Below are 16,922 nucleotides of genomic sequence, written 5' to 3'. Positions count from 1 at the left end.
AAGCGCACCCACTGTCAGCGCGCCCAACACTGACCGCCAGCGACGGTGCGAACAGACCGGCAGCCCCACCTCTGTCCCCGGGCTGAGCGGCTGCGCCGCGGAACTACAGAAAGAGCATTGAGAGAGCGAGAGGGATGAAAATTATTCCATATTGCATCATAGAATTGATCAAAGACTTAAAGAAGGTTTTTATACCCAACTTTATAACCCCTAAAAATGGGTGCTGGGGGTGCTCCTACTCGTGTTTGCCTTTAATTTAGGTGTTATCAATCTATACAGCAGATGACGGATGACCTTGTCAAAATGACTCCAGTCAAAACATTTTTTGCCCGAGCCGTGTTCAAATTTGTGTTAAAATGTCCTGCCTTAGACACAGACAAAGTCTAAACAGCAGCAGCTTTCCCAGGCTCTGCGAGAATGAAGGGTGGGAAAGAAACAAACTGGAATCAGGGTGGGGAGAAGAGTGAAAACATATTACACGCTCACACGTTACTTTTGTAGGCAACTGTGCATTCAGTGTGCGTGTAACACCTGTCTACGAGGGCTCTTCTGGCACTAGAGAGATGTTTTGGTAAGATAAACAGTTCGTGCATTTTGTCCTCAATGCAAGGCATAATATGTACGAACCACGTACCTAAGAGATTATAGTTCTTGTCTGTTTTTTCACGTGGTCTAGGAAAGAAACTGAAAAAAAGCCCCAAACTTGTAAATACTCACTGATATGTGAGCTCAACAACTGAGCAGCGGGGCGGGAAACCCAAGTTTCTAAGCAGAGTGGGGACGGAAAGTCACCAGAGATGAGAAGTTTCTCGTCACAGGTTGCATCTCCCTCATGCATGCTTCTTGCACTGCGCTGTAACCTGGTACAAAGAGCAGGAGTGAGGCGTGCTGGTGGTGCTCGGGGATGCAGGGTCTGAGCAAGGAGAAGCTCTGGGGCGGGGGGGTTCCCTCAGCTGCGCTGGGACCGGTCTCAGGCAGCCGAGGGGAACAGGAGGAATGTCACCCAGCACACAGCAGCAGCTATCTGAGACAGCACCGGGACAGGTCGGCTAGGTGCCTAAAATCTGCCCCAGCCCCCGAGGGGCCAAAAGCAAGTGAGGCAAGAGCCTCGCAGCTGACCGGAGCTGGCCGGGTGCGGGGCGCTGGGGCCGGGAGCTCCCGCTCGGCTCCGGGCTGGGAGCAGCGGATCCCGCTCGGGACGGGGCCGGTCCCCCGCTCCCCTCCGCCGAGGTAAAAGCCAAAATCCCCAAATCCCAGCAGCTCTTTGGCTCTTTTCGGGGCCATTGTACTTCGGAGCTGGGGGCGGGGGAGGGGAGGGGGGAGAGGAAAAAAGAGAGGATGGGAAGAAAACTGGAGGGAGGGAAACAGGAGAGAGGGAAAGAGGTCGAAGGCTGGGGGTGGGAGGGAGGGAAGGAGGAGGGAAGGGAAGAAAGGGGCACTTTAAAAGTTGAGCGAGGAACAAAGTGGGGGAAGTTGCCAAAAAAAGAGCTCTGCATCCAGACTCGCTGGTAACTTCCCGATCCCTCCCCTCCTTCTCGTACACACCACACACACTTGTATTTTGCGCTGTCGTAAAACCCACGTGTCTCGCCCAGAGCCTGCCAGAGCCGAGTCGAGCGCCCGGCCGCGACTGCGATGCGCAGCCACAGCAGAGGGAGCCCGGTGGCTCGCAGCTAGCCGTCCCTCCGGTCCTCGGAACCTGGAGAAGGATCAGTCCCCTCCCGCGTGGACAAAGATCGGAGAAGTCTTTGCTCCCGGCCGCGGTCCGGCTCGGAGGCTCCCGGAGCAGCCGGCCTCTCCGCCCGCCGCCCGCGCAGCAGCAGCAGCAGCGGCAGCAGCGCTCGCCCCGCTCAGGTAAGGCAGGCGCGGCCCGGGCCCCTCCGAGCTGCCGGCACAGCGCGGCCCCCGAGCCCGGGCAGGGCAGCGCCGGCCGTGCCCTCCGCCCGGCAGCGCCTGAGTGGGGAACAGCAGGGAGAGACCCGCGCGTGTGTGCGTGTGCCTGAACTTTCCTCCGCCTCCTCCGCCTCCTCCTCCTCCCTGTTGTCAGCGGACAGTCGTTTGCTTCCGCGGAGAGAGGGAAGGAGTGGAAAGGGAAGGCAGTGCGTGCGAAGGGGACGGGGTGAGTGGGGGCTCTCGGGCTGAGGGCGGCGTGAGGGGCTGCCCGCCACCGCCCGCCTCCTGCCCGGGCTCCGCCGTGTCGCCCCGGCCACCACCTTTCTCGTCCTGGGACTTTTCGGGACGAGGCTTTCCCCTGACGGATCTGGCCACGGACAGGAGAAGCGGCGGGCGCACGGTCCCGCGCGGCCTCGGCGCAGAGCCCACGCGTGGCACAGCGTGTCCGAGCGTCTGTCCGACCGCGGGTCCCACCGCGGGGCCAGGCGGCTCTGCCAGGGCGGGGCGGGGGTCTCACGTCTTCTGTCCCCTTCCTCCCTGCTCCACAGGCAGAGCGATGCTGAAGCCCGGAGATCCCGGCGGATCCGCGTTCCTGAAGGTGGATCCCGCCTATCTGCAGCACTGGCAGCAGCTTTTCCCGCAGAGCAGCCAGCTCAAAAGCAGCGGGCCCCTCGCCCAGCTCCAGCCACCCGAGAGAGCCGAGCCCCCGGCTGACAGCCTCCGCCAGCGCCCGACCTCCCTCTCCTCCGCCTCCTCCTCTTCCTCGTCCACTCCGTCTTCCTCCTCCACCTCGTCCTGCGTCGCTGCAGCCGCGGCTTCTCTGGCCGGCCTGACCTCCCTGCCTGTGACCCAGGTCCCGGTGTTCGGCCCGCTGCAGAGCTCGGAGCTCCCGGCCGGGGCAGCGCCCGCTCCCCTGCAGGGCAAGGATTTGTGCGGGGCCGGCGGCGGCAAATGCGGCGAGCGTGGCCCCGCTCGGTACCGCTGCACGGCCGAGGAACTGGACTACTACCTGTACGGACAGCAGCGCATGGAGATCATCCCCCTGAACCAGCACACCAGCGACCCCAACAACCGTACGTACCGTGCCCTTCTCGCCCTCCTCCGCCGCTTCCCCTCCGCGCCTGGGGCCAGCCCGGGGACGCTCCAGGCTGCGGTCGGTGCCTGCACCGCTCTCACTCCACCAGGAGCATCCTCCGTCTCGCCCTTCCCTCCCTTTAGTTTTTGCCTTGATACCAGTTGTTTCAGGAGACGGGCTGCAGCCCTTCAGCAGCAGTTTTTCTGGTCTGAAAGCCGTGTCCTTCCCTGGAAGGCACGCTTCATCCGAAAGGCTGTGGCGGGGGTAGATTTTTTTCGGAGGGCTGCTTAGGAAAATGGATTCAGAAAAGGTTCAGGGCGACTAGCTACAAAGCTGGTCCTTTCTCGCCTTGTATGTCCCACTGCATTCCTGCCCGGAAAGCCCGGGCTTCGCTGAATATCCAGAAATCAATTACTCCTCCGACCTGGGCAGGGGAAGAGTTGCAGTTTTCATCAGATGGTCTAGGGCAAAGTTTTCCTCTTTCTTATCTCGGAGTATCGTTTCCTTTCAGACCTCGTTAACACCTCGTTGGTTTTAGTTTCCACCCCTACGGAAAAGCATGACATGGTCATTTAAAGAGAAAAGCCTATTTTCTCCACGAAAAAGTCTGCACGAGTCAGAATTAACTTAGGACTTTGCGGTTCTAAAGAGTTTTATACTGCTGTAGCCTATTATACAGCTGGGAGGGTTTTTTTGGGGGGGGGAGGGGGCTCCCTTATCATTATACATCTGTACGGATGAAAGGTTTGTAATTTTAGAAACTTCTGTCTTTTTTTTACCCTCTATCTATTAATACGATGCGACCGAGGAAATTCACGACACGAAAAGAACTGTATGAACTCCTAATAGTTCATCAGTTTTATAACTAACATTCAGAGCACGCGGATCTGGATCTGTCCCTCTTAAAACACATGGCCTCGACCCATGCACTTTAAAAAAATATTATTGTTTCAAACACTCTCTTTTATCCTAAGGTTTCTTAAAACTCTTTTTTTTTTTTTGGTTGTCCTTCTCAACCACCACTCCCCAAATGTCGGTTTAAGGAAGGCTGCTGAACAGAAAAACGATACCCCAAACCAGCAATCCTGAAACACATGCCCAAGCAAAACGCGGATTCGTTTAATTCAATTTCAGACGAGGAGCTTGTTTTGAAAGTTTCCATGACATCCTGCTATGTATTAATTAAACTGGGTGGGTGTTAGCACAGTCTTCAGCGCTGCGCATATGTTAGGGGGGGAAAGTTGAATCGGAGTTTGGTGGAGATTTTTCCCGCCTTCTTAACATTTCAAATGCTTCTATATTGGTTGTCGACTTTATTTTGAGCGACTTCCTCATGCTTAGTCTTACCTTGTTGTGAAACTTGTTCCTGTATTTTGTGTTCTCGGGTGAAGAAAACGTGATATTATAAATTACATGCAGAAAATGGAATCCGAAATGCACTTCTAATCGACAACCGAACGGTTCAAACAATCCATGTTTTACTTCTCGGAGCCGCTCTGTAAACCTAAAGGGTAAAGGTTGTAAAAGGAGAAAGGAATATTAAAAAGCGTTTGCGGGAGGGGGGATGTTTTTAAAGACTGAGTGGAATAAGAGCACCCCGCAGAGTCGGAGGCGAAGCCTGAATAATTTCTTCCCGAGCGCGGTGCAAAAGGTGGAAGCTTCGGGGAAGCAAAGGGATCGATCGCGGAAAGGACGCTTGTGAATCGCGTCCGGCTCTGGCGGGGCCGCCGTCGCCGTCGGAAGGACGGGCAGGGGGCAGCCAGCGCCATCTCGACTTTTTTTATGTTTGTTTTTCTTCAGCTAGATCTAAACATTCCTATAATTTACTTGTTTACTGGGCGGCTTTCGCTCTAGCGGTTATTAGCTGCCTCCGAGCGAAACTCGCAGCCCGAGTGTTTCGGTCTTCTGGGACCAAGCGTAGTTGCCTTGGGCAGCTCGTGCTTCAAAAAAAAAAAAAAAAAAAAAAAAAAAAAAAAAAAAAAAAAAGTAAACTGTCAGTGAGGAAGGAGAGCCGCAGCTACAGCCCGTGCCGTGCCACGCACTCCCAGCCCTCGCACGATCAAGGGAACAAGCTGCAGGACACGGGCCTGGCTGCCCGAGCGCGGCCGGGGTCACGCTAGCGGTGCGTGGGCAGCGGGGTTTCCACCGCCTTGACTCCCACCCTCACTCCCGTTTCGCACCATTCCCACCCTCACTGCCCGCTTGAGGGGAAGGAGGTGGGGGCTGTGGGTGAGATGAGGCGCCGTCTACTTTAGTTTGAGTCGTGCTTGCTTGCTGCGCTTCCATCTGCGGACAGCCCCAAGGACAGCCCGGGACGGGCGGGCTCTCCCCAGCCCGGCACAGTCACCCGCCCGCCGGGATTCACGCCCTGCCCGGAGCGGGGGCGCCGCTCTGCTCCTCTGCCCGGCCCCGCAGGCTCCGTCTGTTTCTCGGGCTCTAATCCCAGCTGTACCTCCTTCACCAACCGAGCGGGTGCCCTGTCTCCCCCACTTTCCCAAATAACAAATAACACCCCTCTCTCCATGCCGAGCATCCCTTCCTTTCGCGGCGCTCCCCGCGTGTCCCCGCTCCCCGGCAGGTCCCACCCGCTCCACAGAGGCGCCGGCAGACTCCGCGTGTGCCCCGCTGGTTCTGCGGGGCCGGGGCCGCGGCCGGGCCCGCCGGGGGAGCCCGAGCGGCGGCCGAGGCTGTCCCGGCGGCCGAGGCTGTCCCGTCCCGTCCCGGCTGCCGAGGCTGTCTGTCCATCCCGTCCCGTCCCGTCCCGTCCCGGCTGCCGAGGCTGTCTGTCCATCCCGTCCCGTCCCGTCCCGTCCCGTCCCGGTTGCCGAGGCTGTCTGTCCATCCCGTCCCGGCCCGGCCTCCCCGCCCGTTCCCGCTCCCCAGCGCTCGGCCCGGCCCGGCGCCGGGCGGCCGCCGCGGGAAGATGGATGGGCGGCGGTTTCCCAGTAGCCACACGCCTTGATCGTCAAATATCAATGAATATGGCACGGTCTTGGGTGAGGGAAGGGGGCGGGGGCCGCCTAGGAGCTGCGGGTTAAGCGTCTGTATGTAATTGTTTTAAATTGAAAGGGGATAAGCTAGGGAAAAGTAATAATAATGATAATAAAAAAGAAGCAATTAAGAGGCAAAACCCTGACTAGAGCCCAGCAGTCTTTACCCGCAGGGAAGTAAAGGGGATTATGCTAAAGCCCCGATAAAGTGGCAGGAGGCTGGGGACCGTTTGCTTTCCAGCCTCGAATCTGGAAGGACTAGGATATTTGTGGGCGCTGGGGCGGCAGGAGCGATCTCCTCGGGTGTGCCCGGGGCTGCGGGACCGGCTGTTCCCCTGGAGGCTCGCCCCGAGCCCCGGGGAGGCGCTTCCGCACCGAGAGCTCTGAGACTCCTCCACCTTCGCCGGCAAGCACCAACCTGCCGCTGTAATAAATACGCCGTGTAAAACTGAAGTGTCACGCCACCATGCACTTTGCACGCCTTTTCCCATTCAATTTATGGGGAGACAGAGTATATGTAACATGCTGTGAAGTGGATCGGTGTGGAAAATATTCGGACTTTTTTTTTTTCCTTTGGGCTGATGGTAACCTGTACGATTTAGCTATTTTACATCATTAGTTACCCAGCACCCTTAAACATAGCAGATAGCCATACATTAGATTGAGGTTAGAGAAGGTGGTGACTGTTTATTTAGGGTGATAAAATGGTCCATCAGCAGTAATCTCCATCGATATGTGCCACCAGGAGATGAAGGATGAGGGGACAAGCCGCAATTAATTGCCCTATAGTTTTGTAGGAGAGAGTGGAGCCGGTGCGGGCTGAACTTCGATCTCCTCTCCTGGCGCCTATTCATCATCTCTACATTGTATATGGGGGTCTCTCAGGGGCAGAGGGTGGCAAGGTTTATCTACACACAATATTCTCCTACCCTTCTCATACCTGACACGGAAATTTAATTCATTCATACCTACAGTAGAAGGCAGGGAAAATCAAACCCGCCTCCCTCAACCCGCCCTACACTCGCCTCTTAAAAATAACCCGAAGGCGCCTCTGAAGGCGGGGCGGGCCCCCTGACCCGCTCCGGGGCGCTCTGGGGAAGGAGGAGCAACCCCGGGGTGCGCCTGAGCCCCGGCCGGGAGCGGCGGAACCCGCGGGGGAACGGGCAGCGAGGCACTGCCCGGGGCCACAGCCCTGCCAGAGGGGACCGGGACAGCCCCGGGACAGCGGGCCGGGCTCGGTCCCGCTCTCGGCAGAGAGTTGTTAGAGTTAATAACTGAATAAATAGAGGCCACCCGACGGGAAAACGCATCCGCGTTTCGTAGCCCCGAAAGCCTGCCTCCGGTGAGGCAGTCTGATAGAAACTGCCAATAATTTGGTGAAAGGAGGTGGATGCCAGCTCATCGATGAGGAAACTGAAGTACGAGGGAGGCTGAGCTTCCCTGGAAAGCTCCAGCCCTCAGGAAAGGAAGGGAAACAGTCCCTTCCCGCCCTCCCTCCTGCTTAGCTGGGTACCCGGGCCCAGACAGGGATGCAGGGCCAGCCGTGGTGATTTATACTTGCAAGTGAATAATACCATGTGAAATGATGGCCACTTACACTGGATACCTGCATGCTTGCGGTGAATTATGGAGCAAAGGGTCAGAGGCCACCCTTCTTTAATACCAGCAAACTGCAGGTATCCAGTCTAACTGCACCTTTGAAGCATATTATTGCTGAGGAAAAAATGTATTTCTTTCATTTATTGTTACAGCTGGTTTGCTGGTAAAAACACTGTGTTAAACCCTAGTTTCACTGATGAAAGGCTTTTCCTTTCAGATTTGCTTTAAAGTGTGCAGTAGTAGTGTTATTTATGTTGGTGTGTGTTTAAAATTACATTTTGGGGGCAATGATATGTCCTTTTGCTTAGGTTTAGTACTTTTAAGTGTACTCACACGGAGTTATAGTATTGGCATTACACTGTGTTCATTTTTCTGGAGGCACATAAACAGTAACATCTTCCAATCCTTCCATAAGAACCATGCCAAACAGCTCCTCTAGGAAATCCTTTTATTTTCTTTTCTTGCATCTTCCTTTCCTTAATCCTCCTTATCTATAGAATATGAAGGTATAAAGAAGGAAACTGATCTCCTTCCAAAGTGTTTGGCTGTATCTGGGCTTGCAATGCAGTATTCCCACTGACTTTACCTTCTACATCTCTAGATTTTATCAGCACATACTCTGCTCTGGCTGCAGTCCTCCTTTATTTTTCCATTTTCAGCAAGTCCTCCAATTTTCTTACATTTCTTGCTTCTTCTTGGCTTGATTTGGGGCTTGAGTGATGCTATTGCAGAAAGCAGAATTATCCATTTCAGCCATTCTCAGTGAAGACCTGTGCTCACACTCAGCTGCTCTCCGAGGCCAGAACTGGAGGAAGGGCACAGGGCAGCTCTCCTGGGCACCCTGTCTGGCCATGCTCTGGGAAGTTCACACTTTTAGAAGCATCATTTTCTTGTGAACCCCCCCCACAGCAGTGCGGGTGATAATGGCCACTCTGGTGATGTGAGTGGACCTCGACACTGCCCCTCTCAAAGCCCCGCTTCTTTTCCATGTCTTATTAAGCATGTTGGTGCAGCGTGCCACATTGTGCTCTGCAGCACACACAAAAACGATGCTGTTCATCCTGCTGTGAGGAAGGATAGTGTGCAAGTCTTGGAGCTCTTGATTTTTTTCCCCAAAATGATATGAAGGAAATCATTCCCTTGTCCTCTGAGGCAAAGGAATACATTGCCTACAGTGGTGGTCTTTAAATGGACGCTTTCATGTATTACACTATTACACAAAAGTTAGTTACAGGACAGGAAAAGATGCACAGTAGCTTTTTACTCCAGGCATGGTAAAATATAGCTAGGATGGCTTCCATTCCTTATAACATTTATGAGAATTTTTAAAGATTTTATTTGTGCAATTACATAGCAACTAAAGCTAAATGTATGAAGCATGAAACTAAGAGGAATTTCAGTACTGCTTAGTATTAAAGACAGATTCCTTCCTTCTCATCAACAAGACATTAGCCAAAACAGTTTCAAAAGATGTTCCATTTTCCAAATTTTCAACTTTGGCAGGACAAAGGGGAAAGGAACACAGCGGGGGATCAGATACTGTGACTGCCAAGCATTAAGACATTACCACTGTTTTTGGACACTGGAAAATAAGTATCACCACGTGTGACTTTCTGTAAGGGTAAATGACAGTGACACGGGGTTTGTTTGTACTCCTTGACAATTTCTTAGTTTCTTTTTCTTGGAAATGTAGAAATAAAATGTTTAATCCAAATTCATGCACACATATTGTCAGAATTAAGTTACGGAATTATTGCTCTAGGCAGGTACTGAAATTTTTGTGCATGAAAAGTTATGTATATCTGGCTGCTGTATGCAGGAACACACAGCAGGTTGTCTGACTGGAGTAAAGAAGATATTGAGCAGTTTAATGTAAATTTCTCCAGAGATAAAATTCCTCTAAGAAAGCCATTGTAATCAGCTAGTTATGAGGAGGGTTGCGTATCCAGAAAATATTAAAGCAGTGCAAATAATTAAAATTCAAGGGCCTACCCTGGTGCTAACTGACATCGTGGTTAGATATCGTTCTTTAAGCTCTCAGTTTTCCTGTAAGATGTTTTCTTTCTGACTTGCATGGGAAGATTGAAATCAATTGATTTCATAGAGTCATAGAACAATTTGTGTTGGAAAAGATCTGTGAAGTCATCAAGTCCAACTGTAGATCATAGAGTTCAGCCATAATCTGTTTAGAGTGTATCACATGCCAAACTGTTTTGGGTTGTGGGCTTGCTTTTTCATTGTTTGGGGTTTTTTCTTCCCTATTTCTATTTGGGATCCTTTCCTATGTGACCTCCGGTGCCAAACTGCAGTGCTGCCCCTAATAGCTTTGGATAGGCCAAAACCACAGGGTTTCTTGATGACTGGTTTTGAAGAGGAAAGGGAAGAAAAGATGCTGTGGTGATACCTCACTTTCCAAACTAGCTGTGGAAATAATAACAAAAAAACCCCAACCGCCCTGCTGCCCCATTCCCTCCCTCTCCAGCATGTACTTGATGCCTTTTATTCATCATGCCTCAGAATGGTTGTAGGAATATTTGCTGCATTCTTTTAGGACTCACCAGAAATATCTTCCCTGGGCTCCGGCAAATCCCACCCGCCATCCACGTCCAATTGATGTGGCTGGGAGAGCAAAACCCCTCTGCCGCGGTGCTTCAGCCCAAGGGAAGTCATTTTGTGGTGGGGATGATGTCCCTAAGGCAGGAGGAGCTGCACCCTGCGGCCACAGTCGCGCTTTGTGGCAGCGTGAGGGCCATCCCCGCTGGGCGGCTGGACCTACTGGAGATGTATGGATGGATGGATGGATGGATGGATGGATGGATGGATGGAGGGATGGATGGATGGATGGATGGATGGATGGATGGGTGGATGGATGGATGGATGGATGGATGGATGGATGGACGGATGGATGGACGGACGGACGGATGCACGGCCTGGGGCCAGTTTGCTGTGCAGCCCCTCTGCAGGGGCACCCGCCGGAGCGATGCACGGCTCAGGGCTTGTCTCCTTGCCTTCTGCTGGGATCTGTGAGCCATGCTGCGGGTAGGGAGCTCCGACGGACGAGCACCAGGTGGAGGCAGGTGTTTTCTGCAAGACTCAAAGGTGTAATGATCTTGAGGGAAATTAGCTTCCACACGTAACTTAGTAATAATTTCTTGTTGCTGAACGCATCACTTTTTTCATGCTAAAGTTTAAAAGAGGATGACAGGAAAAAGTGTTTATGTAGCGTGTCTAAAACTGCAGAATACACATAGAAGCCATAATTTCAAGATGCATCTTTTACTGTCCTTTAGCAGCTTTTGATGAAATGAAGGGAGGGTTTTCCTTTGAAGGATCTGTAGGAAAGAGACCTACTTAATACACAGTACATCCAGTTTGGGAAGAAGAACATCTGAGTCAGGGCCCCTGAGAATTGAGACTGTGGTTGCAGGCAGTCTAGCAAGTCTAAATCTGTGGCATAGACCAAGAAACTCCTACTTCTGTAGTGAATGCTGTGCTCTGTTTTTATAAGGAGTGGTATATAAAATTGTTAAGGGAAAGATGCAGGACTTGCTACAAGAGTATTACGCCATAATTATTGGTTTTTCTTTGTATTTCTGGAATAAATTTATATTAAAACATTTATTGTGTTACAAAAATGAAATATGAAGAAGACAGCAATTTATTTCAAGAGATTCATTGTTATGTTAACTCGGCATATCTCCAGAGAAATTAATTTCTTGAACATGAAACATTTTCCTGGAAGATGTACATTTGTGGCATGTGGAATAGTGTGCAGTGGAAACACTTAACCAAAATTTTCTTTGCTCAGAAAAGAAAAGCCATGGTAGGATCTTCTCAAAATAGAGACACATCATTCATTATTAACAACAGTTAGGGAAATTAACAGTTTTACAAATTGATCTTTTTCACAGGAATTGCTCATGAACTCAGATATGCTGTTTTGGTCTTTTCCTAGCTTCATTTACATTGTACAGGCAAAGAACATGCATTCTCATTCAATAAATAAAATTTCAAGTGTGTGCCCAGAAATATTTGCTGCATAATTTCAGTTTTAAGATTAGATTTGTCTTTAGTAAAGTAAATGTGCGTGCAGGCTCCAATTTGTCATTCATGAGGTTTCTGGTTTATTTATTTTATTTTCCAAACAGACAGACATGCACACACACATGTTAATGTAAAAACCAGAGTGAATGTTCATTTAAAATAAGGATTAAATTAAATCTTGTTCCAATTAAGCCCTTATTTGGGTTAATTGGGCTGAGCTGTGGTAAGGCAGTTGAGAGGGACTTGTGACACGCTATGACTGCGTTTTAAAATGTCTCGCTGAAACACACTGGGATGGTTTAACTGCACTATTTGCATTAGTCAAAAAAATTCATCTTTAAAAACATTGTTAAAGTAAATGAATCTTGGCAGGTTTGTGAATACACAAGGCTTGCAAATTGTCTGCAGGATTTCTGCTCAGCCTTTGGAATTTTTTACTTAAGGCTTTGGCGAGATCTGGGAAAGAGCCTAAGCGGCGCTCAGAAGGGCGCGGCGCGCAGGGGCACCGGCTGTGCAGCCGTGGAATGGCAGTGCAGGCACAGGGATCGGCGCGGCACGGCCGTGGCGGCGGTGGTGGCCAGCAGCAGGGCACTGACAGCTTTTCCCTCTCTGTCCCCCAGGATGCGACATGTGCGCGGATAACCGGAACGGCGAGTGCCCGATGCACGGGCCCCTGCACTCCCTGCGCCGGCTGGTGGGCACCAGCAGCGCCGCCGCCGCCGCCCCGCCGCCCGAGATCCCCGAGTGGCTGCGGGACCTGCCCCGCGAGGTGTGCCTGTGCACCAGCACCGTGCCCGGCCTGGCCTACGGCATCTGCGCCGCGCAGCGCATCCAGCAGGGCACCTGGATCGGCCCCTTCCAGGGAATCTTGCTCCTGCCAGAAAAGGTTCAAGCAGGTGCCATCAGGAACACTCAGCACCTCTGGGAAGTAAGTTATCGTGTTTCCTTCCTTGTCAAATTTGATCTTTTTGAAGTAAACATGGAGTGTGATTGTATGTAGTACTAGCACCAGAGCTAGCCGTGAAGATAAGCAAACAAACCCACAACTCAAATAAACCAAGTAAGCAGGTTTGAAAGTGTAGCCAGTGCAAGAAAAAGCCTTGCTGTGATAAAGGTAGCCAGAAAACCAGCGGACAGCACAGAGCTCCAATGGGTCTGCATGAGAAGAGCTGACTGCTGCAGGTGCTGTTGTGTGTAGTAGAGAGTCTTAGTCAGAGAGATCTGAAGCTTTTACAGCACCCAGTGCTTTCTATATTTTGACCTGAGTTACAAGAGTTGATGGAGCTCTCAGGTCACAGCACCAGCTGTATTATGCTAGAGCAGTGCATGTGGGTTGAGATGGAGTGCTGCACCTCTGCTGGGGCCCTCAGCCAGTCCAAGAAAAGCTACTGAAATAAGCCCAGGATCCTACTCCACAGCCTGACCCTTTGCAGTGCAACGGAGTTTATTCTTGCTCAGTTGAGTTCAGCTCCGGTCCTGTACCTACTGTGTGTTCACCAAAGGAGGTTTCCAGTGCTTTATGAAAGCCACTTTCGATATCTCAAAGCCATTGGTTTTTCTTTTTTAAATATTTGTCACTGCCTTAGAGAGTGACAGGTATCACTCAGGAAAAACCTATAATCTCTGTGTGTCAGAAAGAGCCTACTCTCTTCCTAGTCTTCTGCCATTAATTTCTTTGATTTGTACTGGAAGGTATAATTTTTTAGTTCTGCTTAGTCCTCTGTAGCTGCAATCTCTGCTTGCCTCAAAACTAACTGCAACAGTCAGTAGAGACAGGCCCATAGATCTGTGGTATTTGCTCATCCACACCAGATCCAAATCTTCAGAATATAAGGAATCCATGAAGATGCAGTGTTTTTGCTGTCTTCAGCGTGTGTACAGGGAAAGTGAATGGATCTTTGAAAGATGTTTGGGGGTATGGAAGAGTTGGAGCTCCTATGCTTTTCCTGCATGTAAACAAATAATAAACATCACACCAGGGTCTTTTTCTCAAGGTATTTATCCAAAAACATCATTGTGGCAAGAAGATTTTCACATTAAAGACATCAGTCTCATAACACACCTGAATGTGATCAGTAGAACTGGATGAATTGCAATGACTGGGAATTTTGCTGCTGCCTCCAGTGGAGATGGAATTTCTCTTGTACAGCAGATATTGATAATTTGGATTCTAACCTGTTCATACCAAAGCCCAGCGATTATAATGGCAGTATTTTGGGATATTTATTAATCACATATTTTTTATGGACCACTTTATAATGATGTTGGAGTTTGAATTGTTAAGAAGGGTATTGTGATTTAGACTGTTCAAATTAACAGAATATATAATAGTGCAATGAGATTGTCAGATCCACATATTACAATAAGTACTGAAATTTAGATAAATTGAGGCAGATAATTTTTCCATAAATATTTACAGGATGAGTTTAACTTTTAAAAACATGTGAATTAGTTTTATGCATGTAAACTTGTAGATACTGACAATACCTTTTTAAATAAGCAAGATTTTTATCATATTTCAGGTTATCTTAAAAAAGGGTTTGAAGCAATGAAAGAAGTTACGGCTTTTAAAAAATTATAAACAAAACCCAAAAAGATACTAAGGAAAAAAAACCTACCAGTACTATTTTGTGTACCAGATTCAGGCTGTAAGTGCTTGTCAGCTGAGATTTTGTGTGGGATTACTCTTGTGCTCTTAGCACACAACACAGATTTCCTGTTGGCTAGCAAAATGAATGCATGCATTTTAATAGAATTATCTTAAAAATAAGAATTCAATTTGATTTAATAATAACATGTTGCTCACGGTCTTGAATTATTTTTGTTAATGACAAAAACTGTTATCAAAGAAACACATACTCTAAGCTTTAGCCCAAAATTTTGCTGTTTCTCATTTGTTTCGTCTTTCAATTTGGCATACTTTATCTGTCAGAAGACCAATGTTTAATTAAAAAAATATATTAAAAGAAAGTAATCAGAAAGTGTAATTTTACAGAACCTGATCTATGAAAATACATAAAAACAAATGGCAGTATATATCTAAACAGTCTGTATTCATTTAGTCTACGTGGTATAGGAGTGTGGATTAAATCACTGTGAATGATAAATAAATGTTTCATCATAGTCCCTTTTTAAAGTTGTGACCTTAGTCCATTCTCTTTCACCAATGTTTCCCACACAGCTGCAAATGCAAGTCTGTCTACAGATCAGCTGTTCAGCATTAGGTCTTGATAGACCTTATGGAGAGAATTTCACATTTTTAGTATCATAAATTGCATTTTATTATTTTGCCCTTGGGACTGTAAAGTTGATAGATATTTGTTTTAGTTTACAGTTCTTTGTGTACACCAGGCAAACAGAAGGGCAATTGCGAACACTTTTAAGCATAGTTACGGCTTTGGTTGCTTTTTTCTTTGTGCTCTTTGTTGTGGGAAACATCAGAAGCACTGCATTTGATGTATAGTTCAGTGCTATGGAAATATGCTTCAGACTGTCTGCACAAGTGTTCCCACCACGCACTCGGTGTTTGCTTTGTGTGCAATGCGCGCAGCGCAGCATCACAGCGAGTTACACCCCACTCCATTGCCTCACAGCAGCCCCGACACCCATGGGTGCTCATGGGAAATTAGAGAGCTCTCTCACAATCACCCAAGATAATTTTTATAACTTAGAGAAAGATCAGTCTTTCAGAAAGCCAAAAATATTAGTCATTTCAGTTGTACTGCCTTTTTTTTCCCCCCCTCTGGCCCACTTCTATAACCAGAGTTTGCTTGTATTTAAAAAAAATACAATAAACTCTGATTTGTTTAAAACAAAAACAGGACTGGGTGTATTAAATAAACATTCTCTTTGGTAATGCAGGCATTTATTCCAGCAGTGCTTCATAATGTTTCTGATTCCTTTTTTTTTTCTATTTTGAAGTAGTGAGAATAATCCTTTTGTTATTGCAAAGAAACAGAGACTTTCTTAGCAATTAGGTCTTACTGATGAGAATGAGATAATTTTCCGCTAATGTGTTTTCTAATAAAGAAGTGGAAAGGCACACTTGATTCCAACATATATGAAAACATTATCTCAATTATTAATGTGTCCTTACTCCCTGGAGATAAATTAATCTAGTTGCACATGGTTTCCCCTTTCTGTTTAACATCAAAATTTAATAAGAGTAGACTTAAGGAATGTATACGATATACACTTAAATTCTATTAGAATAAAACACTGAGGTTTAAATGTGCATACATTTTAGTAGTCAAAATTTTTCAGGCTCCCAACTTTAAACTGTGAATTCTGGAAACAGCTAATTTGTAAATGGTATTTTCCCCTGCAAATGCAGCTTAGATGAAAAAATTTTACTGACAGACATATCAAAGGATACAGCCTTATCGTTTCCTGTTCTTCATGTGCCTGATAAAGAGTTTGCTATATCTTTTTTTTTTCTTTCATGTGTGGTCAAAGAGCTATTTTTTTTCTTGCAACAGCCTAAAAATATCAAATATATGATTTTACTTCATTTTGACTTTACTTAATTGAAATGTAGCATTTTTGGAAGTAATTTTTTATTATATGCGACTTCTTTTTACATGGACGAGAAAAATTATATGTGTGTATATATATATGTGTATATATATAAAAATATAAATATATATATATATATATATGTATGTATGTATCAGGGTGTTCATTAGTAAACACAAATTGATAAATCTGTGTAGCTGATTTTCCCCATTAAAAATTCCCCCTGTCCCCCTGCTTCCTTCCCCCCACCAAATTAACTGGCACAAGAAAGTGTGCATGTCATCTTAATAAAGTATCATATGGGTACTTTTTTGCCTTCTTGTCTTTTGCTTTAACTGAAGCAAAAGAAAACATTGCCTTTGCCTTCTGCTGGACCAAGAACAGGCTTTTTGCTGGGATGCACTCTGGCCAGGGCCCATGCAGCAATACTGGACATTTTGGAACAAATTAATATGCATGGAGAATCCTTGCGCTTCAAATGAAGCACTCATTGCAGTTATGGTGATAGATTCTTATCCAGATTCTCAAGGCTGCAGTTTTGGACTAAATTTGCTGTTACAGAAAAGCACTGGGGGATAGAATTATGTGCATGCTGTCGTTGTATTAAAGTAAAAATTATGTTTCTCAGCAATCCGTCATCTAGTATTCCAGACTGCTTGTCAGCTCTGTTTTAAATTTGTCATGTGCATGAAATTCAAGTAATTTTGTCTTGAAAAACCTCCTTAGTTACTTTGCTATTGTGTCTTGAGTTATTCAGAGTAACAGCTGGTGCCATTCTGTTATTTTTTTGTTTTGCCATTTCTGAG

General features: G+C 47.9%; 1 protein-coding gene across 1 annotated transcript in view; it reads left to right on the top strand.

The window, feature by feature from the left end:
- The first annotated feature begins 2,449 nt into the window (after window positions 1–2,449).
- PRDM6 (PR/SET domain 6) overlaps window positions 2,450–16,922 on the top strand; it is a 75,381-nt gene continuing 60,908 nt past the window's right edge. Inside the window, exons 1-2 of the mRNA XM_054288801.1 lie at window positions 2,450–2,966; window positions 12,222–12,529. Of these exons, the coding sequence (XP_054144776.1) occupies window positions 2,450–2,966; window positions 12,222–12,529 (825 nt within the window). The remainder of the gene's footprint in view (window positions 2,967–12,221; window positions 12,530–16,922) is intronic.

Source organism: Melozone crissalis, unplaced genomic scaffold (genome assembly GCF_028551555.1).
Source record: "Melozone crissalis strain CALT ecotype California unplaced genomic scaffold, PUWL_Pcris_2 ptg000005l_1, whole genome shotgun sequence".
NCBI classification, from domain to species: domain Eukaryota; kingdom Metazoa; phylum Chordata; class Aves; order Passeriformes; family Passerellidae; genus Melozone; species Melozone crissalis.
Note: the sequence above shows the minus strand (reverse complement) of the source record. Positions and strands in the feature narration are given on the sequence as shown.